Raw genomic sequence first — 24,511 nt, 5'->3', positions numbered from 1 at the left:
CGCTGTACACAGTAGGCTCATGGTGATAGCAACCTCGAGCAGCGTGGTCACAGAAAACATGATCGAGTGACCCCAGATTAGCAGAGCGAATTACGTGTACATAGAGAAACTGAATACCCACTTCCGCTGCGCAAACTCTCACTTTTCTTGGTATTTCCAGCGGAGCTCTCAGAACATTACCAGGCCAGCATGAGCTCGCCCCAGTCAAGCCGTGGGAAAGAAACCTGCAGCTAAGTGGATTTCCTTTTGTATTCCTCAATGTGAAGCACTAAGCAATGTAGTAAAGTCTAATATATGTTAGCCAGTTGCTAGAACACCTGTGTAAGTACCAATAACCAAATGTTATGTTAACAATTGCTAGACAAGCCTTCATGGTGCTAATGCAGGGTGAGTGGTGAAGTAGGAGTTTCTGGTTGGGCTCCAGGCAAAAGCTCAGCACAGCTTGCACGCCCCAGGGGCGATTGCCCTTTCCACAGTGTACTTGGTTAAGAAGCTCCAGTTAAAGGCTTCTGTGCAATGCTGGGCAAGCAGTATGAGTGTGGCATTCAATGAGTGAAAGGGCGGAGTAGGACCACAATGCACAGGAGAACAGCAGCAGGAGCCGTGGAGCATGTTACCCTAAATCTACCTTCCCATCCACAACCTCTTCCTAACCCTCTTCCCGGTTACCCTCGAAACCCTCTAACTATCCAACCAACATACCCTTACCCTCTTTCCCTGGCGGGTTGCGGTGGCCTGCGGTTATTGCAGATCCCAGGTGCCAAGACCCCACAGGGAGGTAGGTGTTCATGCTGCCTCTGCGCCAGTCATGATTGGGCAACAGACCTGACAAAAGGTCTTCAACAGCCGCCTAAACTGGAGATAGTCTTCCGTGGCTCTACGAGTGATGGGTATGGAATTCCAAAATGTTGCCGCTGCATTAGAGAAGGATCGACCACCCATCCTGGATAGCTGGAACTGAGGAACAGAAATAAGCTGAGAGTTAACAGAGCGGAAAGAACACCCAGGAGAGTATGGAATAAAATTAAGTTGCAAGTACTCTGTACCCTGACAATAGAACGTGCAGCAGACTATACACAGCGAGTTAAATGTAATCTGCTCAGACACGGAAAGCCAGCGGAGGGAACAAAGCTCCGGCGAAATGTGAGCTCAATATGGGGTACCTGTGGCAACCCGTGCACCCAGATTTTGCATAAGCTGGAGCTGCCGTGTGAGGTAGAGGGGTTGGGCAACAAAAACCGTATTACAGTAGTCTAAGCGACACACAACCAAAGCGGCTACTACTGGGGCATGAAGAGAAGAGGGAAGTAAAGGCAAAACCTTCCGACGAATCCTCAGCATGACTTCCCATGTTCAAGACATTTTGGTGATCCCTTCCTTGAATTAAAGTGCACTTCTTGATTCCTCCTTTGAATTCCAATATAACAGAAAATGTGCCAATGTAATTCCAGAATATCATCTAATACAGGAAACCATTCCCCTAAAGGTATGCGGGTTACAATAAAAGCCTTTGTGACGTGCTGTTATGCAGCCTTTAGGCAACAGTGTCTAGATGTAGAGCAGTTTGCAAAACTGCTCTATTTACTTGTGAGTTGCAAGGAAGAGTGGGACAGACAAGTCCTGCCTACTTCCCCTTGGAAAACACGCAACAGGTTGGAATGCGATAATTCCAAATCACAATGTTCATTTTGTACATTGAGACGCTGGATTCTTGCACAGTGCTGGTTTAATGCACTTGAAATAATTTAGTACATCTGGCTTCTCCTCTGACTTCCTGATGAACTTCCTCTCCATTTGGCTTCCTAAGGGGATTTCATTCTGTTCACTGAGACATAAGCATCAAGTAAGCATATACACACGTATTACTGAAGTTGCCATACAAAATAAACAAATGCATCACTTGCTGGTCACCCAACTGATTATATGACTGCATTCCAGCTGTATTGACCAGAGTAAAAGTACAAGAGAACTTTAACCCAAAATAATTTTATTGCTGCTGTTGCTTTTGATACAAAAATCCACAAAGATATCAAGATGTTGTGTAGTTTCTTACTGTATGTGCCCAAAACTGATAAAACAAAACAATAGAACAACTAGCATGATTTACTACCGCACACAAACAATGGAAAATACATTGGAAGACACTGGAATGAATGAAAACATGAAACTATTTGTACATTTTAACAATTTGGCTCAACACACGAAACAATAAAAACAGCATTTTCATTTGTTTTTCTGAAAAAAGCACCACTTGGTAAAAAAAGATGGCCAATGTTCATGTTGAGAGTTCTTGGGCTCCTGCCTAACGTAGCTCGTGTTTTATCAGAGCAGCAGAACACAAAATATTCAAGTTTGACATTAATCAAAAAATACAGTATTACAGTATTCACACAATTCCTTGACTGACATGAAGTGGCTGTTTACCAAAACAAAACAAAATAAACCCTCCCCTAAACATAGTTTAAAAAGTCTACAGAATATGTATTCACAAAAAACTGAAACCGTAAAATGGGTGGTTAGATATAAATATTGAAGGATGCATACAGTGCAGTAAACGTGAAGTTGAAATGCCAGCACCAGTTTCAGAACATTGTAAGGATCTCTGAGGTAAGGGTACGGGATGGGTTCAGGTAGTCATGTGTGATAATATTGTTTAAATTAGCACCTTTTTTCTTCCTTTGACATTCTTGGCTTAATGAGGAGAGGCACTAAATACTGAGCAAAACAGTGAAGGCAGTAGACCGACAAAATAGTAAATAGAGAAAAGTCTGAACAAGAAAGGAAAACAACATGTATGTAGAGACAAATTGGTTTAAGCCACAGTCAGCAAGCTTTGGCTCTCCAAGTGTTCTGGACGGCCACTCCCGTCAGCCGTATCGAGCTTAGTAAATAGTGACAAGGGGTGTTTCTAGGTCTGGAAATGATCTTGTGCTACGGTAATGCCGGGACTCGGGGCTAAGCAGCCTTTTGGTTGTAGCTCCTGAGCTTCTATCCGGCGCTACAACCAAAAGACCTGGGACTATAGCCCCCTCAGGCAACCCCTAGTGACGCCTCTGATGGAGGCACAGTTCTACCATTCTCTCTTGGACTCCCTTAACTTTAACACCTAACACTTGATACCATTCTTTCAAAGCTCCAAGTTACCTTCATACATCCCTCATCTGTATTTTGTGTTTAATATTTTTAGTGAGATTGTAGAAATAAATATTTCTTTGGACAGAGAGGGTTTTCTTGATCATATTAAGCCTGATAAATTGACAGGCATAAGGGAATAAGTGCAACATGCCACCAAATGCGAGGGGAGACGGTGAACACCTGTTCATGCATTTTAATGTACAGACACTGAACTCTACCGGCCTATCAAGCCAGTGCAGGTCTCTTTGTTTATGCATTAAACAGCTGTGCTTAACAGCCATAGGAGCTGACGATACACTATTTCTAATTAAAGTTGGCATAAAACAGGACAATTTATAATACATTGAGTGGGTTGGATCATTTCTTCCAAAGGGATCAAACACTGCACTTCTCAGGGATTCTAACCATGTGCTCCTGAAAAAAGAGCAAACAGTACATTGTGTCAAAAAAAGAGGATGAGTTCAAAAATTCTGAAACATGCAAGAACACGTGGTAGCTAGTGACTTCCGTGCAAACTATTGACCACAAAAATGTTTCAGTGCAGAGAAGTGCTTGAACAGAAATTCCCTTACCAAAGGTACTAAGAGAATGTTTGGATAAGGGATCAATAGTTTGTTTGGGGTTGTGTTTGGAATGGGCAATTAATGTGAGGTTGCCACGGGGTTTGCAACTGCAATTTGCTTCTGCGCGGAAGTTAACCACAGTGAAATTGTATAAATGATATATTCTGCACGGAATAAAAGAGAAGTAAAAACAAGGGGAACTATGACACTAACTAAAGATCTATGCAGCCCAAAGCAGTGGCTTAACCATTTTGAGTAGGGCATAGTCATGTTTCAGAAAGTTTCCTGCATGTGTTCTTCTCATTTTCTGCGTTTTCTAGTAAAGCAGCCATTGCATGTTGCAGCTCTCATCATACTATGATGTCACTCTTAAAGCAGTCCAACTATAAGGATTATGCTTAGCAGTATATTAAACAGTCAAGACCTAGTAAATGAGATGTGCATTGGCCAGAAGAAGGCAAAAGGGCAAATTAAGAGCATCGAAGTGTGTCCGATCTCCATATGTATTCCGTGCTGCAGCTGGCCAATCACACGGATTGCCCTTCTTCCGAACGTAAGGCATACATTATGAAAAAGATAGCTTCACAGATCCGGGTGAGGATCCTATTGGTGGCTATATGCACAAGGTAATGCCATTGTAAACTTTCTCAACCACTAATGCATTTCACTTTAAGAGTTGGTTTTCTAAAAATGTACACCCTAGTATGCCAGAATCAGGCCAGAAATGAAAATAACACTTAAATCTCAGATCTGAATATATGTGAGGAAATGGGACGGCCAGCACTTGCAACTAGCAATGTACATTAGTTCAGAATACTGCAAACACCAACTCCAGAAACCTAATGTAAAGGTGCAGTCCTTTGGATTGCTATACGTGTTTTTACTCTGAACTAATGACTATAACCTCTCGTTACAGCGATTCACAAATTAAAATTTTCGCGCGAGGTCTGTAGCCTAACAAACCCTTGTCTAGTTTGGGGGAATTGGCAAAAGAAGGAAGTTATATATAAAGAAGTTTTGCTATCGAGGCTTATGGGGTAGAGAGCTTATGAAAGCATCCTAGTGCACGCACAGGAAAACAAGAAGTTTGAGAATATACTCAACACGTGTGACAGTTTCATCTGTGTTTGTGTAAATCTCCCTTCTTGTCATACGTCAAGGGCTTAGTTTCATGAGGACATCTCAATCATTCAAAAGACTACCATAGGTAGGTTACACCCAGATCATGACAGCATGGATTTTCTTAGTCCTCCTGTTCACATGCGTGACTCTATTGATTAGTTGCATGGTCATTTGCAGAGACCAATGCAGTTTACTGTGGTCAAATTCTGAACAAGTGCTCATTTATTCCACTGCAGATAGATGGACGATCCACAAACATTCTAGAATTTGCACCTTTAAGCTCCAGGCTTGTGAGGACCGGGGCATGCATGCTGGTGACAGAGCAGCAACCTCAAAACATTGGAGGCCAAAACCCTTGCATTGTAAAATCATTTGCAGTTTAGAATGTGTTAAATACCCGAGATCACTGTTTTTGGAATATATGCTACATTTTATGAACATGCTTTGTTTTTTAGCTTGAAAACGTTCAAAATACCCCCATTTTCAAATGCTTCTCATGGTCACAAACAGTGGGCTCTAGCTGCGATACCACACCCTGTGACCTCGGTCCAGGTAGATGTCCCATTATGGCAACAGTGTGGAGGCTGCTGCAATTCTCCCAGACAAATGACCAGAGAAATTAGAACTATGCATATAATTATGAAGGGAATGTAAACGAATGTAAAAACAAAATAAATAAAATAGCTATGCTTAACCGAAATTACAGTAAAGTCAATGATAAGGCAACAGTAATGAAGAGGACATCCAGTTGGCCCAATGGCACGTTCTCAAATGAAGATTTAAGGCATAATGCATGGCAGTGAATGCTGGGAGAAGATAAACCTTCATCTGAACTTTTGCACATTCAGAATATATTTTTTGAGGAATCGAGTTCACAGTTTACACATTAAAATTAAGCACGAGTACTTGCAACTTCACGCTTGCAAAAGGCAAAAGAAATAGTTTTTGTGAAGCAAGGTTAAGAAGATGCCTCTTGTGCCTCCCCCCAAATAATATATGAATTCCTTTTCTACTTTCCTCACGTTTTGCAAAATACTGTCTTGTAATTTGGAAAATGAGTAAAATGTCATCCCTAGCATCCTTCATCCCAAAGAGAGGACAACCCTACTGCGAGAAAAACTGAACTGCTTTCATGCACAGCTCACAATGTGTCTGCAATGGTGTGTGCTATACTGGTTGATTCTGGGGTGGTTTAGTACTACCATTTTTAACAATGTTAGGAATCCCCAACAGTAATTAGTTAGTTGTTTAATAAAAAAATCTTTTTAACGGGTGACATATCAAAGAAGCCCCCATCTGTTCAATTTCGATACATCTGGCACATTACGGCTGTGTGTCTCATGGCACCATTTTATGACAAAAACGTTCCTCTGCCACAGTTGTTCAACTCTCACTTACTATGAGCTTATTAACAACTAGCCGTAGATTTTTTTTTTTTATACTTTACACTTTTTCTTAACAAAAACATCATGTAAAAAATACACATAACGACAGACAAAAACTTTGGCGAGCTCATATTACACTTTTCCCATCAATCCTACACTTTAGGGATGAGGTGCAGACATAGAAAATTGGATAAATACAAAATTAGTTTACATTTTCAATTTTTTTCCTTTGGATGGCAAGTTAAAGTGTGTTTTTTAAATGTTCTTAATACAGTTTAATTTGCAGCTTCATCCTGAGTGCCTGTCCAATATCACCCATGAGGTAGTTGAGGTCATTTTCCTCCTCCAGTTTCTGCAGTTCCTTCTTTCGGTAGAGTGGCATGCTAGCGATCTCCAGCTTGTAAGTGCCGGGGACAATCTTCTTGCGGCCCAGGTGTAGATAGCTAAGCCCCTCCTTGTGGTGAATGCGGAAGAAGCCATCCTCGTTGCCCTGGGAGATGATATAGCGCACATGGTTCTCCAAGGTCTCAATAGCTGGTATCAGCTCCAGGATATGCTGCTTGTTGCCTAGGTCGGAGATGTTTAAGTTCATGGAGAGTGGGGCGTCGATATCCACGCTGGCCAGACTGATGAAGTGCCCCTAAGGAGAGGAATCCAAAGTTGATTAGACTGATTACGCGAAAGGAAAGGAGCATCACAAGCAGAACATTCGATGATTTGCAAAACGTCATCCACACGTCGCTATGTAGACATCATTTTCATCAACGTGTTTCAGCTATCAAATAATGTCCTTATGCCTTTGTTCTGGTATTAGTCCACAAAACTACCTTGAAAACAAATACACTTAGGGGTTTAACCAAAAAACTATATCTAGTGCTTTATTGCTGGAATTAAGCTCTCGCTCTGAGAGTGTTCACGCAAACTTCACATTTTGCACTGCCTTCCTGTTGCCATGAGAATGAAATAAGTTATGACATACAAGGCAATACAGTGTCATGGCCATGCCACCTGCAACTCTGGTTGTATTCCATGGGGTACTGCCTCAGAGTCTGTCCATCTAGTGTTAAACATAGGTTCCGCACCCAGCCTTGATATGCATGACTATCTCGAGTTTGACGCCTACTACGTGAACTCCCCGCTTATAGCAGTCAGTTCCCTCCCGATGTGTGAGATATTTCTTCATAGATTCATGGCCACCTGCCTCTGTTGTATTCCTTTAAATCTGGATTTCTAAAAATTCTGTTTTTGTTAAAAAATGTATTGTTAACCTCTTCAGTAATGGTGCGAAGAGACTAAAAACAATAAAACTAAATGGAGATAAACGCAGTAGATAACCCAGTTCAAAATCCGGAAAAAGCATGAGACAATCAATATAGGATGAGAATAGCACAAATGAAATGGGGCTTCTAGTATATGCTGCATCTTTTACAATTAAGATTTTAGTCTGACAAAGAAAATGTATTTGTGTGTGGTACATCCTCTCCATGTATCTTCAAAATACACAACCTCTCCACTGTTCTTCAAGACTGATTTTCCCACTTTTTGAAAATACCCTGACCCTCTTACCACATTACCGTGTGGCGTTTGAATGTGCCCCTTAGTCAGACTCACAATATCCCTATTTCAAACTTTCTAATACTGGGAGATATGACATGATTTGCCACAGGACCTGAGGCAATCTAAACCATATCTACTGTTGGGTGCCACTTCCTTTTACCATTCCTTAGATAATCTTGTGGGAATGGCTACATAATGCAGTTGCTGGCTGCTTTACAGAAAGCATTGCACAGCACTGATGCATTTTCTTAGGGGAGTTTTCCTAAAGTCCACTTGAGGTAAGACTTCATAAAACTATCCCTTGGCATACAGGTCCCCAACTCTTAGTGTAAGTCTGTACTACCGAAAGAACCTTGGTAGAGTGGCATAGCAGTCAGGCTTATCATCGGAGCAAGATGTGAGCTGTAGGTAAGTAAACTGAACTGAGTAAGTACAGTAGTCTAAAGAAACACACAGAAAGTTATATCAAAATATTTATTATATTTACACAAGGAAGTCAGAAATATAGTTAGTTCAATTAACCAACACACTTAGGCATACTTATAAATACTTTTCAAAGGTCATTGCTTCCATGGTAGTTGCTTGCGGTACAAATTTTACAGAGTTTGACACTAATGACAGTTCTACCATATTATCAGTACTACCGCACACTCGCATTAAGACAAAGATATGTGGTATTTAGCTAACTACATAAGATAAAGTATTTTAGGAAGGAAAAAGTTTGGTTAGTCACACAGTAGCAGAGCTTAACGTTCTAGAGACATTTTCCTGGAAAACTACTGTTTTTAAAGTCAAATCCATAACTATACGAAAAAGTCAGTGTAGGGGGACCCGGCAGAAGGACTCCCTGAAGCAACACAAGCTGGTAGCTTGGGTCACAGGTAGAGTGGACACCTGTTTGTGCAGTCCAACACTCTGGAGTGACTTCACGTTTCAAGGTAAGCAATACCTTTCACCCCACAGTACTTTAGGTTAGAAGAAATGCTCGTAGCTGGATTCTCCACTGTGCAGCAGGAACAGACGCGGTCTCCTGATTCCTCGTTCTGGTGACAAAAGGAAGCACTCTGAATGGGCTATCTCAGCAGCAGCCTCAAGAGAGGACCCTTGGCATGGATTTCTTCAGTCTCCTTGGTCAGTCTGCGGTTTTAGAGCCTTTTTCTGTGCACCAACAAAGGACGGTATTCGCACAGTCGATCTTCAATTCCTGGAGTCCTGTACTCTGGTGAGGGGACTTGGATGAGTTGGATCGTGTCTCTGGAGGTTCACCAAGAGCTCAGCAAAGATGGATGGATTCAGCCTCTCAAACAGGTTGCACTGCAAATAGGTCAGAGGTCTCCTGGTATGTGTGGTCTACAGCTCTGGAAAGGCAGAGCACCTCGGGAGGTGGCTCAAATTACGGTTCGTCTCAGGGCTGCTTTGCCCCACCAGCCAAAGGAAAGGTCTTGTCTTCTTTGAAGCTCCTCTGTTGAATTGAAAACATGGTCAGGACAGCAGTGGTCACTTCACGGAGATGCAAATGGTTTGCAGGCATCTTTGGTCGTCTCCAGCTTCCGTTACTTCAGTTTCCAGTAGTCGACTTGACTTTCACCTCAGAAACCTCACCTTTTATTCAGTTTCAGCACACACTCCTAGGCAATCTCTCTCAGCAGTTTACAGAAAGGGGCCAGTTGCTGTGCGATCAGGAAAGCCACCCCCCCCCAGTGGGAACTGGTTCTATTCAGGCACTCGGGCAAAGGGCAGGGGAGTGAATAACACCCAAGGGTTCCTTTGAATGGCATAACACACACACAGACCTCCACCCCCCAGAATGGCAGAAGAAGGGCTAACAATAAACAATGATGGAAATGGCAAAAAAAGAAAGGAGCCACCATGTTAGCACTTAGATGACCCTATTGTGCACAACCCGGAATGTGAATACAGGTTGCAGTAAAACATAGCACAATAGTTGGTAGAACACGTCCCCTGCCACCAGCCATAACTATAGGGTTGTCTATGTGACTAAAAAGCCACAGGAGCAGAGATACGAGGGATACTAGGTATCCCCTTAGCACTCCACATAATATGGTGTGTGCTAATCTCTTATAGTATAAAGCTTTAGAGTGCATACACTGTATCCCTCTATCCTTAAGAACTGTAGTTAGTAAGGCTAATGAAAGAATTAGCCTTACTAGGCGAACCCAAGGGTTCCCAGCAATACTGCCCATAAGGAGCTGTGTGCTTCAAAAGTAAAATACAGATGCCTTTAAAGAGATATGGAGGAAATCGGACTCCATAGTAAAGATAAAACACAGAGAACAGAGTTCCATAAGTGAGAGCAAATAAGAATGCATGAGTGGAAAAAGGCTACACTCATTCAGGACAGAAAGAACACAGTCCCGAAGTCCAGCAACAAGTGCTGGGGGTCCCACTAGGAGAGGGGATTAAGCATAATATTGATAAATTGCCCTAACAGTAAGTCATGGAATTGGATTTAAAGAGTTCAGGGGGTCTAGGCAGGCAACCTGACGGATTTTAGCCTTAAGGGCGGATATCCTGAAGCCTGCGAAAACACGGTTGGGTTGTCCACCCCAAAGTGACTCTAGAAGCTCAGAAAGAGCATACAGCAACACAACAGTGGCTCAGGTAAGTATCTGGGGGTGAGGGATAGTACCTTATTCAGTGGAGAACAATGATGTCACCTGTGGGTCCCCGAGGCAAGACAACAGCAGCTCCAGTACAGGTCTCTGTCCTTGGCCGCTGGAGGAGGATATTTGGCAGGGGCAGATGGTCAGACTCTGTCACAGGGATACCCTGCAGATGAACTTTGCATCACCAGGTTATGAAGGCTCAACACATGCTTTGTTGTAGCGACAGTTGTCCCCCGGCAGACTTTCTTCCTTCACTTGGTCCACGACTTAGCTGAGAGGACTTGTATGATCGGGACGGAGTCTCTGTAGGCCCAGAAAGAAGCCTGCAAGTTTGCAGCCTGAACAACACTTGAGGAAGTTGATGCACTGCAGCAGTGCCAGAGGTCCCAGGGTATTCAGAGATGTCATGCCTGGAAAGTCTCAGCTTGCCGTGGGATGGCTCAAACTGTAGCTGGCCCACATGTCCAAGGGAGGAAGTCGTCTGGCCTGGATCTTCCTTGTCGAACAGAATAGAAGGCTGGAACTGCAGCAGGTACTCAGTCAGTTCTGGTAGTCGCTGGCTGCAGAGGTAATTCTTCTTTGTTCTTCTTCAGAATGGATCTTCTACTGGTTGACTATGGCTTCTGAATCAAGACCCTTGCCTTATATACAGGTACCCAGTCTATCAGCATGCATGCTATATACAAACTTTGGGTGGTGGCTGTCCGAAAGGGACAGCCAGGCACCCAGTCAGAACTGGATACAAGGTAGATAAAATGGTAGAGACCTGCCAATCTGCGCTACCCCAATGAAGGTGTAGGTCTGAAGTTTGTTTTTACAACCAGTTAGTCCAATACCAATGTAAAGTGGGTTATAATGTGATTATTTATTCACAAAAGAATAGCCCTCTCTGGGCCGTCCTCAGGGCGTATTAATATCAATGTTAGTGCATAACAATGCAAATGAAACTGGATTGGAAATCCGTAAATTAATACTTTGCTGAAAGGTCTAGCGTCTGTAAGTTACTGGATACAAGAAGACATACTGGGGGACAAAGACCTTCAGTGACGTCCCTGCTTCCTGTCCTCCAAGACACACTGGAGCCTCTGGACTGGCTTCCCCATGGGAGCCTGTCAATGACAAAAGAGTGAGCAGGACTACCCTCACCCAGGTAAGCAGAAGAAGGCTAAAAAAGGACAAGTGATTGAGGGTTGGTGAAAAAAGAAGACAAGCACCATTTTTGGTCAATGGTGCACCATGTGTCCCTTATCGCAGCTGTGAATACGGCCAGAGATGTAAGCCTCACAAAACTGGTAGAAAAATGTTCACTGCCACCAACCACTCAGATAGACTTGTCCGTGTAACTAGAAAGTTACAGGAGAAGTGAGAAAAGGGATACAAGGTGTCCCATCAGCACTCCACATAAGGTGGGTTATGCTGATCATACAAAAGAAAAGCATAGGTAGGATACAGAATATCCCCCTATCTTGGTAACATTAAGTTAGCACAGGAAAGTAAAAGAAAAAACAAAAGACAAAGAGGTAAAATCAACCAGCACCCAGCAATACTGCCCAGAAAGTGCTGTGTACTGCAATAGTAAAAAAAAACAGATTACATAAAAATATGAAGGAAAGCAGACTAAATAACCAAAGGGTTCCCAGAGTCACAGAAAAAGAAGAGAGTCAGACACAAATCCAAGCATCCAGCAAAATGTGCTGGGGCACTCACCAAGTGGGGAACATTAGACACAAGAGGAACATTCTAATCATTAGAGGGTCACAAAAGTCCAAATTGCCCTCTAACTTGCATTTGTCAAAAAAGAGACAGCACAGAGTGGTTGTGGTATGACAAATGCAAGGTAATCAGTTTATTGCAATAGACTGGTGAAAAAGCAAGATAAAAGCCAAGCTCTCACTCCAACATTCTCCAATGTTTGAACAGAAAACAGGAGTTTATATAACATGAATGAGTCATTGTGATGTCACAGTTATGAAAACCTATCACTCCTATTTATTGGCTCTCTCTACTACACTACATATGGAACCCATAGGTGCACACCTAGGTATTGGACAATCGCTATCTAAAATCCCACCCAAGGAACTTCCCCTAAAACAGTGTGTTACTTGTCACATTTGATTGTTGGTAGGCCCTGAACTACTTTTGCAGTGTAAATAAGACATGAGCTCATCAATTTAACAGACGGTCACACTGTCCATGAACTGGCTGCATGCTGACATGTTTGCGTGGATGTGAGAGAAAGAGAGAGAAGCGTATTGCCTTATTTTAATTAAATCAAATGGCCCATGTTTACCTCCCATGCCATGAGTCGGCGAGGCTCAAGGCCTTGTTCACAATCCGTGAACGCCATCCTTCTCTTGACAGATTTATGAATCATTATTTTGTGAGTCATCCTGCTAAGATTTCATTGCAGCATTTTAGTTGTTTTTTCTTTATCCGCTTCTTGTGTCTTGTTTTCAAGCCTATCCGGGTTGCAGAATACATTAATCTGCAAACTCCTTCTGATTTCCTGGGATGCCCAGTTCATCCTGTAAACTTGCTGTATCTTTGCAACTTGATTTATCTGACAGCTGACTGAACACAATAATATCTTATTCCGCCATGTACACTTCCTGCAAAGGCTCAGCCTTGACATTCCTTTGGGTAGCCACCATCTTGCCGGCTACAGCATTTTCCCTGATTTGTTCAAGAGTACTCAACTGGGCTTTTCTTAAAGCAGCAATCTGAATTCTCTGCTGGTGCAATTTTAAAATAGCACGTTATGTTTCTTCTCCAGGAAACATTTGCTCTGCATTTATTTGCTGCCTATCGAGAACCTGGTGCATGTCTGGCACATAACAGTTATACATATATGTACAACCTCATCCCTACCTATAGAAATACTGCCCTACTAGTCTGGTGAGTCTCTCATCCTTGATACCAGCTTGCCTGTGACCTATTCTATTCTATTTAAAAAGACACACTCATTGTGCAAGGTAATGCCTCCTCTTTCTCTACTTGTGTAAGAAAACTATTCTTTGTGCCAGCTGCATTTCCAGGAGGATTTAAAGTGCAGCTCCAAATGGGTCCTTTCTGATTTTGTAATTCCGTTTTTTCTGGGGAATGCAGGGGGGCACCTGCTCTGTAGCCACAAATTGCCCCACTACACTACCTAACACTATTGGCTTTGCCCACATCTGTTATTAACAGGAATTAATTGCAAGGAACAGATGCAATGACACACATCTTGATTATAAATCCAGTGCCTGAAAGGACACTTGTTTGACATATTTTCATTACACAAAGAGCTGGTTTAGTTACAAATATGACATTGCCTTACAGAAGACCGCTTACAATTCTCACACACTTCAACTTACAAGCGCAGAGCTAGCTCAATGAGATCCAGGAGAAGGGTGTTTTAGATGGGGGAGGGCAGGTACTGGGTGAGAATGGTCATAGGGATAAGCATACCCATAGGTGGTCAATGGGTAGAATATAATCTAAATAACACCCACAGCATGTGTCCCCCTCAATCCCACTGACATTCCATCTCTCTCCTAGCTTCAATTCCAATGCCATTAGTTGCCGCTTATAGGCATAGCTTTAAACACCACATAATTGCCAACGCCTAGAAATATTTGGAGAATCATACACTAAGTGCCTCATTCCGAGTTTGGAGGTAGCCATAGTGCTATTAGCGCCATGGCTGCCTCCAAACCCGGGTCCGGGTCCGGTCTGGTTGAATGGGGACTTACCGGGACATTCCGACCTGTGCGGACCCGGTAAGTCCCCATTCAACCAACCATTCCCCATTCCCGTTTGAGCCCCCATAGGGCTCAATGGGAATCGGGAAGGCACTAATTACAGGCCCGCAAATAGCGGGCCCATTATTAGCACCCTGGTCCCTTAGCAGGACCCGCAACGTCCTTTGCAGGTCCCGCTAAGGGAACTCGGAATTGGGCGGTAAGGGTTTACCAGCACCGGGTTCCTTACCGGTGACCGCTAACTCTTACCGCCCAACTCGGAATGAGGCCCAAAGTCCTTTATCTCATTTTTGTGTTATTTTCTAAACTTCTGAGTCCATAGCTCTCAATCTTCAAGTGGTCATGGGTGAGAATGCCAGCTAGGCCTGCTTTTTTCCTTTGAATCCTGGACATTTTCTTTTTTTCTTTCCCATTGGAAAGTCCCAGAATTGGAAGAAGAAACAGTACTGGATGGCTTTCACATACATGGACAGGGGAAAATTGAGAGCTCTGTGATTTATTCCTACCTCACATGTTAGGAGAGTTAAACATTTGAACTCGGACTGCAATGTTATCAGTGAGCTAAAATGCACTTCAAAAAAGCATTTTGATTTGTCTCCATCTGTAAACCAATGGTTAGGGTGGTATATTGTGATTAGCACCTAGCCACTCTTCCCCTTTGATTCCCCCACTCCAGTATCTGAAACAGGTAATTCTGATAATAAATAGAGTCACTGTAAATATTTCAGGAAATGTTATGGGAAATGCGTGACATGAGGCCACTCAGAAAACAGTCACAGAGAACCGTGTGCGTAGGCTTAGACAAACTAGGAATGGCACACACAACACACATTTGCTTTAAACTATGAAATAATCAAGGAAATTGAAGAATTTACATATTGAAAGCGGACACTGTGAAATGTCCCAGTTAGCAGAGTAACAAACCCTGGTTACAAATTAATAATTTTCTTTCGAAAATCAATATCAACGCTTTCCTTTTCCATTGTCCACAAAAAATGTGGACAAATAATTACAAAAGATATTCATGTAACGAAGGAGATGTGTGCATACACATTTTGATATTTGATTGCATGCAACTTATTTGCTGAGAAACAAAGTGATGGCCATTAAATGGTTAGATCCAAAGAATATGTTGACTAAATATTTAATAATGGTGTGCTTGTACCTGGACGATGTCAGGAGTGCCTATCAGGGTCGGAATAGGCCAAGAAATAGGCCCAGACACCCAAAGAAGTGGCCCACCCCTCGCCTCAAAAAAGTGGCCCACCCCTCGCCTCAAAAAAGTGGGCCTCAAACGCAATTGCGTCAATACACTACTTTGCGGTCATGATGGGATGGAGGGCCCTGGTCTCGTGCTGTGTGCAATACTCCTACAGAGCGTCTGGTTGCATGTGGGTAGTAGCCTGCATGTGTGATGTGCTAGCGAGTGATATTTTGGGATAAGATGGTGGGTGCTCGAATGCATGTATGGGTGGCTTGGCGGAGGTGGATCCAGCGGTATTCGAATGGTGGCAGTATGTGCTACAAGCACATTTTGAGTCGTTTGGGCAGTGGATGGGGCCCTAAGAATGTAACATTGCACTCAAAGGGCATGCCAGTGTTTTTTCAAAGCAGTCTTCTGAGAGTTAATGACCTAATTGATAATTATTTATTGATTATATAAATGCGCTACTGGTGTAACAAAAATGTCTTATCCAGTTCAGACTTCAGCCATTCGATTTATAAGCACTATCTGCATCCTTTACTGAAGTCAAATCATTTGAAAACCCAACAGTTCTTGCTTGTTTAAGTATTAGGAATCTGCCAGACACTGCTATGATGTCCACGTGCTCACACCATTTTGCAACTGCTTCCATTAATGGCTATTTAATACCACTACGGCAGTGCCTGGCAAGGATCTTTCCCATGCTTACACATTATGGATGACCGACGTATCTGTTTCGAGAACCCCAGATCACTAAAAAGCCCCAGCCCCGCCCAGCCCTGCCTCTCCCTCCCAGTGTTTTGTAACACTGACTGCTGCTGGTGCCATGGTGTCACGGGCTGCAGCAGTTGGCTTCAAGCACCCCGCGTTTATCAAAGAAAGGTAACACCTTTGTGTTACATTTCTCTGCATCTGCGGTGGGCCGGCGGTGCCGCAAAGGATCTGTAAGTTTAGCTTACAGATCCTTTGCATCTTACGCGTCTGGCAAGGCCATGGGGGCCGATCCTGAATCCCACACCTGGGCCAGAGTCCGGTCCAGGTGTGGGCTTCAGGAACCGGCCCCAAGGGCCTCGTCATGGCCAGTGAGCCAATCCGACCCTGGTGCGTATTCTAAGAAAGTCAGATAGAACTGTTTGCTTTATCAATGCTTGTTTTTAAGATGACTTTAGTGCAAGGAATGCACGCTTGGTTAAGACATTTTTATTACACAAGTGGTATATTTAACAGTTGCAATCAAGCCATTAACTCTCAGCAGACAGTTTAGGAAAAATAGCGGCAGGCTGTTGTAATGTGCTGGTGCTGCGGAATCTTCAGTGGGTGGACTGGTTTGTGTGACGTGTGGTCCTCTGAGTGTGGAGGTTCTAAGGTGACAGTTGGAGAGAGAGAGTGAGCTGTCTGGATGGGCTAGTGTATTCTTCCCTATGTACATGAGAACTTACCTGTACATCTGGGCCCAATAAACTACATGTAACTTACCTGGTTCCTGCATGGTGTATGGTGGTAGGACCCCACCCTGGTTACTTCATAGGCCTAAATTTTCTGTTACTGCTTGACAAAAGAAAGATCAAAGATACCAGGCGGATGTGTTCTGGGCGCGGAGAAGCAGGTACTGAGCGGAAATTGCCATGGAAATTAGTATGGGTATGGCCAGTCAATGGGTAGGCAAATATCCAAACACCACATACAAACTATGTGTCCCTCCCACACGTCATCTCCCTCCTAGTTGTACTACAATGCAATAGTTGTGGCTTATAGGTAGCGCTCAAGCGCCACCTAGTAGCCAGAACTGAAAATGATGAATGTGATGGAGAAGTGCTACAGGACCACACATAAAAGATTGTCTAAAAGCTTTGTCACTTCCTGCTGCATTCCACAGCGTAGAGTGAACGGGTGTGTCTCAGCGCACAGCATGGAGCATGCGTAGTTTGTACATACCTCGTGAGGTTCTGTTCCATTAGTGCTGCGGCGCTGTCTTCCTTTCTTGGGGGACCCATTTATCTTGCATTCATAGCAGGCCTCGTGGGAAAGCATGTCCTCTTCGTTTTCCTCAGCAGGTGAGGCCAGGTAGGAATTCTTGTTGAAGCCGAGCCCAGAAACACAGTGGCTGCAACCAGGAAGAAAGGGACAGGAGTTGCACATTAGATGTCATTGCCATTAGTACGAATCATTATTTTTATTCTCAGACACAAATCTCTGGTCGCCAATGGTTGTAGGGCTTCAAAATGGTAGTGTACCTTCACAAATATGAGGGCGCATACCAGGTATAGCAAAACAGACGTGCACACGTAACCTTACACATTTGAATAATCATTGATTTGCTAAAGAAAGATAGCAGCCTATTTTGATGTGGGCGGAGTTGGGAGCAGACCAATATTGACTTGTGGGGACTTGGGTGATACACAAAGATGGGGGAGGAGCGTACAGTCTGTTTCCACGCCCCCATGCTGCGTGCACCAAATTCCACATGCATCTCCACCCCAATGTGTGCAGATTTCACGTCCCCCCGCATGTTACAGGGATGGGTTGAGGTATGTAAAGCCCCCGCACGATGTGACCCAACGGTGAATGTGCGGCTGCATTATACGCGTGGTAAACCAAAGCTATCTTTCTTCACCGACATTGCTTCAAAGGAAAGTATTTTGGCGTTTTGCTTTTTAACATTTTTTTTAAAACCCTCTGCTCTTTTCCACTCATCTTGAGCTCCCTGTTCCCTCCCTATTTTTCACTGCCTGTGCCGCCGTGGAGGGTCAGTGTTTGATCAAAGCTACATTGGGACTGTGGATAAGTTGCTGACTATGAGTAAGAGCAGGGGTCTGCAACCTGTGGCTCTCCAGATGTTTCGGACTACAACTCCCATGATCTCCTGACATTGACTATGCTGTACAGGCCGGATGGGAATGGTAGTCCAAACACATCTGGCGAGCCAAAGGTTGCAGACCCCTGCATAAGTGTAACTCTTAGTCACTAGTATTCTTTCGTGCAATATTGATATCTTTGATGATTTGAGTGTGCAAGTCAAATGTCACGTCATGTTAGACAATGCCAACTATGTTGTCTTCTGAGCTGCTGCCCTGCAACCTGCGTGTATGTGCGTTCTCTAGCAGAGGCAGGCAATGGTTGTGTTGCTATGTAAAACGTGCGAATATTAACGTTTCTTTCGTGCATTTTGTAGGTGTTTGTAACAGAAGGTTTACCCTAAGATTATGTAAGCCGCTGTTAAGGTGGATTAATTGGGTGTCTATGTATATTCTTTATCAATATACGTGCATGCCCATCGGCCATCGGGCATGGCATTCTGCCAGGGGCTGAACACAGCGCCCCCGCTACACTACGCGCTGCCTGCTGAGAGTTTCCTTAAGCCCTGTGGGCAGGGTCTTTGGTGTCTTCCTGCCCAGTGATTCCCTTACACTCACCAGGCTCTTGAAATGGCAGAGTGGCAGAGCAGCCCAGGCCAAACCCTCAGGAGGCAGAGTGGGGTGGTTAACGGGTGAAGTCTCATGAATGCCATGAGAGAATGTCCACACACTATATTTTTTACAGATGTAGTCTATATGGGGAAAGGTAATTGAGAAATTGGTGCAACCGAGTCACTATTTTTCACAAAGGGATAGCTATTTGAATGGAATAGTAAACATTCAAAGCTATTTAAAAGAAACAGTAAATCTCCAAACGCAATAAGCAACACAAATAAGGCAACTCAACACAAAAACAACCCAGTCACCTATGCATAACTGCTTTTTAAAAGGTAACCTATAGAAAAGCAAGGCAAGTTATCCAACTCAGAAAGCAGAAGAACCTGCATCTACATAGAGAGTGAGAGGAGCAACGAGAAATACAAGCAAGTTCCCAGGACAGATTAGGGGAGCAAGAAACTGTCCCACAGTGGGGCAATGGCAGCAGGTGATCCAGGACGTCTGAAAAGAGAGCAGAGGCAGAGCAGCAGCTGGCAAGACTGCCCACCTTAAGCAAAGGCCAGGAAGGATGGCAGGAAGTCCAGGAGGCGCTTCCACAGCACAGAACGTGCAGGGGACTAGGAAGAAAGAAGCAGCCAGTATATCCACAGTAGGATCCTCAGCAGCAGCCCACCTTCAGAAGCACTTTTCCAGGGGTTTAGGTACAGATTCTCTAAAGAATGCACAGGGTTTATATGACGGATAATGCATGTATTCAGGGTCTGTTCAAAGCTAGGCCGCCAATCGCATCACAAGGCCACACACAATGTTTTTGGTTGCCAGCGAATCACTCAGCAGCACACCAAACCTAAATTGCACACCCAAACTCAGCACTAAGTGCTTGTCCCCAAGTCATGTGGTATTGACCCTTATGTAATCCTGAGAGTCTTCTTCATCGATGCCCTGAGTCTGGCAGCAGTGGGGTGTTCAGCCCCCTCTCCCCCATGTCCCTACTGCTGGCTTCCATTGATTGGAGTGGGTGTTGTGCTCCCTCTACAATGAGCTGTCACTAGCCTGCTGGGTCTCAGTTCCTGGGCTGGAACCCTTTTTGGAGGTCCCGTCTGGTTGACTGCACCTTCTGCTGAACCTGTCATGTAAGAGGAAAGTGTACCTTACTTTTCTCCATCACGGTAGAATAACTATTGTGTTTGCATCCTTGTTGTCTGTGAGAAAATCTTTGAGAACTTACCTAGAGGGACTCATACAGTGAAGGTCCAGACGTTGTCCAACTACGTCTCTTTATTCAGGTACAGCTCACATGAAGTACATGGGTAAATAGATCTCCAGCCTCCATCAGCACCTGGCACAGCGCCCTCTTCTCTCTAACTGCCTCTCTGCCTGGAACCCTGCCCGGATCTTGACATTCTGCTCTAGAATTCCACAGTGGAACCCTCAGTCCCTGGTGAAGCATGGGTCCACTGGCTGCAGGCACCCAGGTAGGCATAGAAAGGTCTTATAACTAATAGCCCCCATAACCCCCCCTTTTTTAAAAATTATTCCCTTTCACCCACAAATATTTATTTAATTTTTAACCCCCCCCCCAAAAAAAAGATGATTTTTTTTCGATAAAAAAACGGCGATGAAATGTCCTGCGATGAAAAATCCTGCGGCAAAAGAACGGTATACCATTATAAATTTGCCGGCCCAGTAACAACAGTACCGGTAAGCTTGCCGGTACCGTTGTCACTGGACCGGCAAACTACTGCCTTCACGCCCACCAGGTCTGACCTATGGGTTTCAAATGGGAATGGGAAGCATTTTTGTCCAGCTGTGCGAATGGGCAAATACCGGGTCCGGCGGGGCCGTAATGACCCGGTAATTGCCCATTCGCGGGTGCAGGAAAAATTCACAAGTTTGGCGGCAGCCTGCCGGTTTTACCGGCAAGGCTACTGCCAAACTTGTAATGAGGCCATATGTGTATTTATCCTACCTGTGCTTAGGAATTTCCCCTACTTCACCATTATAAGGGGCAGGGTGTTTTGACAACAGGTAATTATCCTGATACTGGCTTTAGAGGTAGGTAGGAAAAGTCTTGCCTGAGGTCCTTTAGTGTTTTTTGTATACACTTGTAAAACCCTACCCATTTCAGCGTGGGAGTTTATTAATATAGAAAGAAGGGGGATTCATAAGTGAAAGTTCAGTCTTGTTTTTATGTCTGTAGGCATTATCACTTCCTTGGCCCGGGGTAGGACTTTGTATGAGCTGCCCGCAGGGGGTTTGGGAGCGTAGATGAGGCGATTCTGGCAAAAATACTGTCACTTTCTCCCTGCACTGGGGAACAGGTGGACAGGACCAGCGTTGTGCAAATCGGCAGCTCAGGCGGGCTGAGGAGAGAGAGGGAGGGAGAGAGAGAGAGAGAGAGAGAGAGAGAGGGAGGCATCCTGAGAAGCACGCAGGGCATCCAGGACCGCCGTGCCTACAAGGTCCACAGAGGGCAGCACCGTGCCGGGCTGCGCTCTCTCCTCTATCTGGGTCAAGGCAGCATGCACCAGATTTCGGATTCTTTTCCAGACAGCCAGCCTCCCAGTTTGAACTGGAATCTCACACTCAGGCTAGAAGAAAAAGGGCTACAGAGTTTTGGACCCTCCCTCACTTCCTTCCTTCACAGACACTCTGGAGCCTTTGCGGGGGGTCCACAGGACTCCCGCCAAAGTAAAAAATCACACAAAGGAATTTCCCACCCTGAATGTTAGGGGAAGGAACAAGAAAGGACAAGGAACACTAAAATGGTGAAACAACAAGACGGGGACCATTTTGGTAAAATGAGCATCTCTGGGTGCCTTTACCGGGGCTGTGCAAACAACCCATGATAAAGGTGCACCAGATTCATAAAAAGGTTCACTGACACCAGCCATTAAAGTTAAGTGTGTGTCCTTGTAACATAAAAGTTACATTTAAAATGAGAAAGGGGATACTCAGTATCACCCTGACACTCCACGTAAGGTGGGGGTGCAGGACACACTTAATAAAAGGTAAAAGGGATCCAAAGATCCTTTCTACCCTTGCTAACTGTAGTTCTCACAGGGTTTAGCCTGAGAAAGTTAAAAGGGGACCCACCAGGACATACCAGCCTCAATAGGCACGTATTGCCAAAACGGATAACATTTAAGACATAATACAGAGTCTTAAAAATGACACCCATAAAAAGAGTAAAAGATTCCCTGAGAGTGGAAAAAGGTTTCCACTCATAGAGGTATAAGGAAAAATAATCCACCAGTAAAATCAAAACGTTCTGGGGTTGACACAGGTCAGAAAGATTTGTGATTACTATGAAAATCTTGCCTAACACCTAGCAAGCCCACCTAAGTCCTAAACCGGCAAAAATGCACACAAGAATCTTTAATTTAAACTCTTAGAACCTCCTGCACATGGACTGCGGTCACTGAGGGCGCTCCAACCACAAAGCGCATTGAGGCCATACAAACATTCCCTAAAGTCAATACAAATGTAGTTAAAGATGCCTGCACCACCCCAACAACTCTTATTTTAGGCAACACAAGCCTTTAGTTGAGTGAAAGAGAGCTTTCGCCTCTGCTGTGTTAACAGTTCACCATCTAATATCAAAGCAATATTCCCAACTCAGAACAGAAATACCACACACTACTTACCCTTGCCCAGCTCTGAAGTATCCTCCCGGGCAGCCACAGAGGTAGCCACCATCAGTGTTGGAGCATCCATAGCTGCACGAGTTCCCTGTTCCACCCGAGCACTCATCGACATCCTGGCACCCGTTGTACGACTGGTCAAAATCAAACCCAGAGGGACAGACACACTTGAAACTACCAAGAGTGTTGTAGCAGGAGGCAGAGCCGCACGATGAGCCACTGGCACACTCATTTTCATCTGGAGAACAAAAGAACAGGATGGAGTCAGGGAAAAACTTAGAGTTAAGATCACAGAAGTTTGTTTAAATTGTTTTTAAGTAGCCAACATCTCAGTATGTGAGAATGACCAGTTTGCCATGTTTACACAAGATAATGGTCAGAAATATCACTGATAATCAAACATTTAATCCCTTCTTTAAATCAGTACAACAAATCCCTGCTGAACTTCTCACCAGAATATAGGGTGACCGAACAGATTTTGTTACATCATCTGTTATTTATTCAGATGCACTGAAAGACATACATTGAATGGTGCTGCATTACCCCCGTTCCACACCCCAATGCATGTGTTTCTGTCTATTAGTGTGTGGCAGATCCCCGGTTTGAATCCTGTGTGCTAGACTTACAAATATCTGCAGTGAACATATCTTCAAATGCCAGTGAGCATCTCAGATTTGCATACATTACCTGGTAACTGATTCACACAGCCTAAAAGTGGGTCAAATCTGGAGATGCCTGCAGAATCTCTGAGATGCCTCTGAGCAAATCATTGTGAATGGCATTTACACGTTGGCATCCCAAAGATGCTGCGTCGTCTAGGTATCTCCATCCACTTTAGATTGTGCTAATCAAGTACGGGTGACAGGTGCATATCTGAGAAGCATACAGGTTATTTCATGATTTGCTCTAGTACAATATTTATGAATCAGGCCATATATTGAGCAATGATTTTATGCAAACATAACAAATAATCCTGAAGTATTATTTGTTCCCTATATGGCAGGCCATATGTAAAGTTGTTCAATGAATCCTTACTCTACATAATTGTAAAATAGAATTTTACATATTTCTGAATTTGATGCTGGGTCCTTCTCTTTCCAGACTTAAGCATCTTCGGTGCATCATAACAGCCCCATTACGTGTGACTTTTTATGAACCTTCGATCCCTGGAGGTGGCACTTATACTGTTGTGTGGTACGCATCCTTTTCCCCAAAAACGAGGAAAATGGTGTTTTTTTGATGTGTAAAACACAGAGGTCTGCCTCCCTGAAATCCTAACAAATGTTTTTGTGTGTGTGCGTAATGCAGGTTGGTACTAATAAGGGCTTTGAAGTAACAGAGCCAAGCTATGCTAAAAGCCATAGCTGGACTTCACATGCCTCTAGGTAATTCCCCAAGTCTGTTTTGTTGATGTCTTATCTTTTATTATTGGACTGGGGCAGACAAGTGTGAACTGTAGAGTGCTAATGACCGCTTTCCCTGACAAGTCCCAGCTCGCTGGGAAGGGGCCCATAAGCATTCCAAAGCCCCTCCTTCTGCCTATTCTGCATAGTAAATGGCTGCACCACATAAGCCTGAAACAGTGAAATGCAGGCAAGTCTGGCACATTTTATCCAGAAGGTGCTTGTGTAACAAATTCTACGATGTGAAGGCAAGTAGGGCAATACACATAGATGCCTGGTTGTTACACAGGGTTGTCAAGCAATCAGAGTGTTGTAAATGCTTGCAGGCTCTTGGAGTTCGGGAATAAGGGGTGTTTAAAATGAAAGGTGAAAACAATGAAAGGAGGCGTTTAAAAAAAATGGAGACGAGCATGGGTACAACTTTAAACAGAGAGTGCCTCCACCGGGCTTCGATTCCAGTTACTTTATTGATTCTTAAAGTAAGGAATTTAGGAATGCTTATGCTTTGAATTACACAAGATGTGTTTATTCCCTCTTTAACCAGAAAAGCCAGAATTGTGTACTCACCAACACACTGATTCCATTGGTAGTGCTGCATGTAGCCCTGTGGGCAGCCACAGCGATAGCCTCCTAGCACATTCTGGCAGCCATGCTGGCAGCGGTGATTCCCATCGCACTCGTCCACATCTACAAAGAAAACACAAAATAAATAGACACT

The 24,511-nt window shown here is 44.0% G+C and overlaps 1 protein-coding gene across 1 annotated transcript in view; it reads right to left on the bottom strand.

Annotated features, from left to right (window-relative positions):
- Window positions 1-1,970: 1,970 nt before the first annotated feature.
- The window catches only part of LOC138577245 (fibrillin-2-like), a 454,244-nt gene continuing 431,703 nt past the window's right edge, over window positions 1,971-24,511 (bottom strand). The window contains exons 62-65 of the mRNA XM_069649613.1: window positions 24,361-24,480; window positions 22,394-22,628; window positions 17,269-17,437; window positions 1,971-6,845 (exon numbers count right to left, since the gene is read on the bottom strand). Coding sequence (XP_069505714.1) covers window positions 6,471-6,845; window positions 17,269-17,437; window positions 22,394-22,628; window positions 24,361-24,480 — 899 coding nt within the window. The 3' untranslated portion in view covers window positions 1,971-6,470. The remainder of the gene's footprint in view (window positions 6,846-17,268; window positions 17,438-22,393; window positions 22,629-24,360; window positions 24,481-24,511) is intronic.

The sequence above is a fragment of the Ambystoma mexicanum genome, chromosome 1p, assembly GCF_040938575.1.
Source record: "Ambystoma mexicanum isolate Mex_15411 chromosome 1p, UKY_AmexF1_1, whole genome shotgun sequence".
Taxonomy (NCBI): domain Eukaryota; kingdom Metazoa; phylum Chordata; class Amphibia; order Caudata; family Ambystomatidae; genus Ambystoma; species Ambystoma mexicanum.
Note: the sequence above shows the minus strand (reverse complement) of the source record. Positions and strands in the feature narration are given on the sequence as shown.